The sequence below is a fragment of the Ixodes scapularis genome, unplaced genomic scaffold (genome assembly GCF_016920785.2).
Source record: "Ixodes scapularis isolate PalLabHiFi unplaced genomic scaffold, ASM1692078v2 PGA_scaffold8__174_contigs__length_109621045, whole genome shotgun sequence".
Lineage (NCBI taxonomy): Eukaryota > Metazoa > Arthropoda > Arachnida > Ixodida > Ixodidae > Ixodes > Ixodes scapularis.
In genome coordinates, this window is record NW_024609883.1 from 20,492,716 (window position 1) to 20,496,047 (window position 3,332).

Sequence of the window (3,332 nt, forward strand, 5' to 3'; positions counted from 1 at the left end):
GTGAAAAGTTCAAGGAGGAATGGGCATATCATGTCTATGTGTTGCTTATAAAATTCTGCTGAGAGGCCATCTGGTCCAGGTGCCTTCGAGCTAGGAAGAGACCCCACGGCCTGGCATATCTCTTTGAGAAAAAACGGTCTAGTAAATAGTTCGGAGTCCTCGTCACTCAAGCTGGGCAGCAGTGAAACGAGAGGCGCATACTCTTCATTTGATGAGGGGGAGACCTGACCAAATAAGTTTTGATAGTGTTGTGTGAATGTGGTCATAATGTTTTCGGTATTTCTTGAGTAAGCGCCGTTACATAGCAACTCCGGAATTTCTTTAGCTAAGGCGTGCCTGCGCTCGTCATCTAAAGTCTTTTTAGTAGGTTGCTCGGCCGATACAAGGCGTTGACATCTTGATCGCACAGCCGCTCCTCGGTGACGCTGAAGCTCGTGGCGTTGGAGCTCAGATTTAGAAAGCAAATTTCCTCATGAAAACTACCTGGTTTTTCGCATTCCAGCTCATACAGTTCGTGAAGGCTATGAGTAAGTGCACGCCTGTCAGCTTTCTCATGATATGCCTGAATACACGCGCACTCAATTGCGATGTTTTTAGCTTCTTGCTTAAAACTATCCCACTGTGCAAAAATGGAAAGATCGGTATTACTACGAATAGCCATAAAACAGGTAATTAGTCTCTCATTAAAGTCATTGTTTTTAAGGATATTGCTGTTTAACTTCCACAGCGCCCATTTTGGTCTAGACATTTGTTTGCGTTTCTCGCCTAGCCTCACAGTTACAACACAATGGTCAGAGAAGGATACCGGCGTTACCAAATATTCAAACGTGTGATCCAAAAGACAACTAGACACGTATATTCTATCAAGGCGTGCGTGGCCAGAACTTTGCAGGTGCGTGAAGCGATTGATGGACGTTCGAGAAGCACCGACGTCACTTAGGCAGTGTTGGCGCACAAGATTCTCGAGAGCGATACTGCTGTTGTCGCGTCTCAGACTGATCGTCGAGCGGTCGTGGGCTTCGCATACACAGTTAAAGTCGCCAACAGGACAATACATTTGTCGGTGTCAAGAAAAGCATCTCAATTTTGGAAAAGTGAAAGTCGACCTGAAGAGTCATTATAGGCATAAACGCAAATCAGCCGCCAGTGAATTCCCTCTAAGTAAATGTCACAACAGATAAAACGACCTTCAGTGTCAACCGTGTACGAGAGCAAGGTGTAGTTCAAGTCTTTGCGGAGAAACAAGAAACAACCAGCCGATAGCCCCACAGCGTGACTCACACAAACTTCATACCTGTGTAGAAAAGGCTGGAGCGCACTTGTTGTGGCCTCCTCCGACTCTATCTTTGTCTCCTGAATCGCAACAATGTCCAGCCGCTCACGTTGCAAGAGCCGACAAAGTTGCACCTGCCTCGCACGAGATCTTAGACCTCGGACGTTTAGTGTTGTGAAATTTAGTGGAATATTCTTAGCTTCTATCCGTCCTCATAGAGACCGCATTTCAGCGTTGAACGACACTCGCCACACTTTAGGTAGCTCCTGGCTTCGCGTTCGGCTTGTCACGGGACCCCGATGCCTTCTTTTTGGCGACGTCTCCGTCGCCAACACGGTTGAGTAGTGTTGAGGACCCGCTTGAACACGAAGGTGCCTCTGTGTCAACCGGTGCCGGTCGCTTGAGTGGTTGGCTGCTGCTCGAGGAAGGGCCGTCCTCGCTAACTGCGTGCTGATGTGTAGTCGGAGTTTTGGAGACAGTCGGTACGGGAGTCGCATCAGGTTCCATGTGAGCATTCTGTGTGGTGCTGGTGTTTGGGGATGCTGCAGGTTCCAACACTGGAAATTCGTCATTCTTGTCGATGTTTTGTGATGGCTGGGTGTCTGTACTGCCCCCGTGCCGTGCGTCTCCTGAAGGATGGGCCGATTCAACGGGTGGCAATTCCCCGGTGACGTCAGCTACCTCACTGACGTCCATTAGGAGCTCTGCGGCTGTGTCATCTTCGTGTGTTTGACATTGTCGTAACATATCCGCATAAGTGGCGCCGTTGACACACTCCTCGGTTAGGTGACCATACCGCCGGCAGTTGGAGCACCTCGGTGTTCCACAGTAGCGTCGAATATGTCCCACCATGTTGCAGCGCAAGCACAGCGGAGGTCGGCCAGGAATAAGGACGAGGCTCTGGCATCCGTAGACTTGAAGGAGATGTGGTATCTGACTGGCATTGACACCATCCCCTAATACCAGTACTACCTCTCGATTTAGAGTCTCCATGTGCTCAAGCTCGCTGCACCTCCATTTTTCTCTCTTGATCGATCGCACTTTGCCAAACGGGGCGAGAGCTTCGATAACTCGTCGATCCTCTAGATGCTGTGGAAGCCAAAGAAGCTTTAGGTTTACTTCTTGCTTGTCCGGGTCAATGATGAGGCACTTTCGGCCTTTCACGCGGAGCTCTCGTTGAGCGACGAGCTTTGCCTTGGTAACAGCGTTGACACACGTCAGCATCCAGACGTGAGACATCTGGAACTGTCCGAGGCTCACAACATCCTTCAATTCGACGATGCCACGTAGGGCGTCTCGAAAATCAGGAGCTCGATACGGGCGCGCCGAGAGGTCCCCATACAAGAAAACGGAATTCAGGCTCAGGTTACCTGATGTCAGACGTGGCAGGATTATCCGGTAGTCTTCTGTAACGTTATCAGAAGTCATAACGTTTCCTCGGCCAGCGGCCGATAAATTTTCCCCGGAGAACATGGAAAACGTGGCCGTTCGAAACGGCGTCTTCTTCTTTCTCCTGCTACTCCACCTTTTTTTTTTCTTTAATACATGGAAGATTCCGCTAAAAATTCAGGTTACGAGGGCATAAGGTGGAAAGATGACTATGCACACAGTGATAGAAATGAGATGAAAAGTTAAGGTGATTGTCTTCCTGAACCACAGTCCCGGAGCAGATTTTCACTCATGACACTTCACAAACACTAACAAACAACGTTTCAGGTACGTAATAGTCTCAACCATTTCCAGATATTAAAAATTTTGAAGTCTTAAGCACGCATCAAAAAGGGGAAACCATTCAGGCACCGGTTGGTGAGCTTCATAAACACTTCTTACTTTAGATATTTCTTCTTGAAAAATGGATTTAGTGGTTCGTGGTGTGTCTGCATTTTTGTCAATCATCCGGCATCTCCAGAGGCTGTGTAGGCCTATCAGCATGAATAAATCATAAGGAATGTTTGTTTCGGTGGGGACGTATAGAAAGCGAATACTATGGTCTGTAAAGTCTATATCCTTCTTAAGAGTTCGTTTAAGGCTGCGGTCAAACGGCAGCCATCTTGAACAA

At 48.2% G+C, this 3,332-nt stretch overlaps 1 protein-coding gene across 1 annotated transcript; it reads right to left on the reverse strand.

Moving 5' to 3' along the window:
- Positions 1–1,528: 1,528 nt before the first annotated feature.
- Positions 1,529–2,674, reverse strand: LOC115317701 (the record flags this gene model as incomplete). The annotated part of the gene is made up of 1 exon (XM_040210063.1): positions 1,529–2,674. A coding segment is annotated over one exon (1,146 nt), but the record flags the coding sequence as incomplete, so codon positions are not given.
- Between the last annotated feature and the right edge of the window lie 658 nt (positions 2,675–3,332).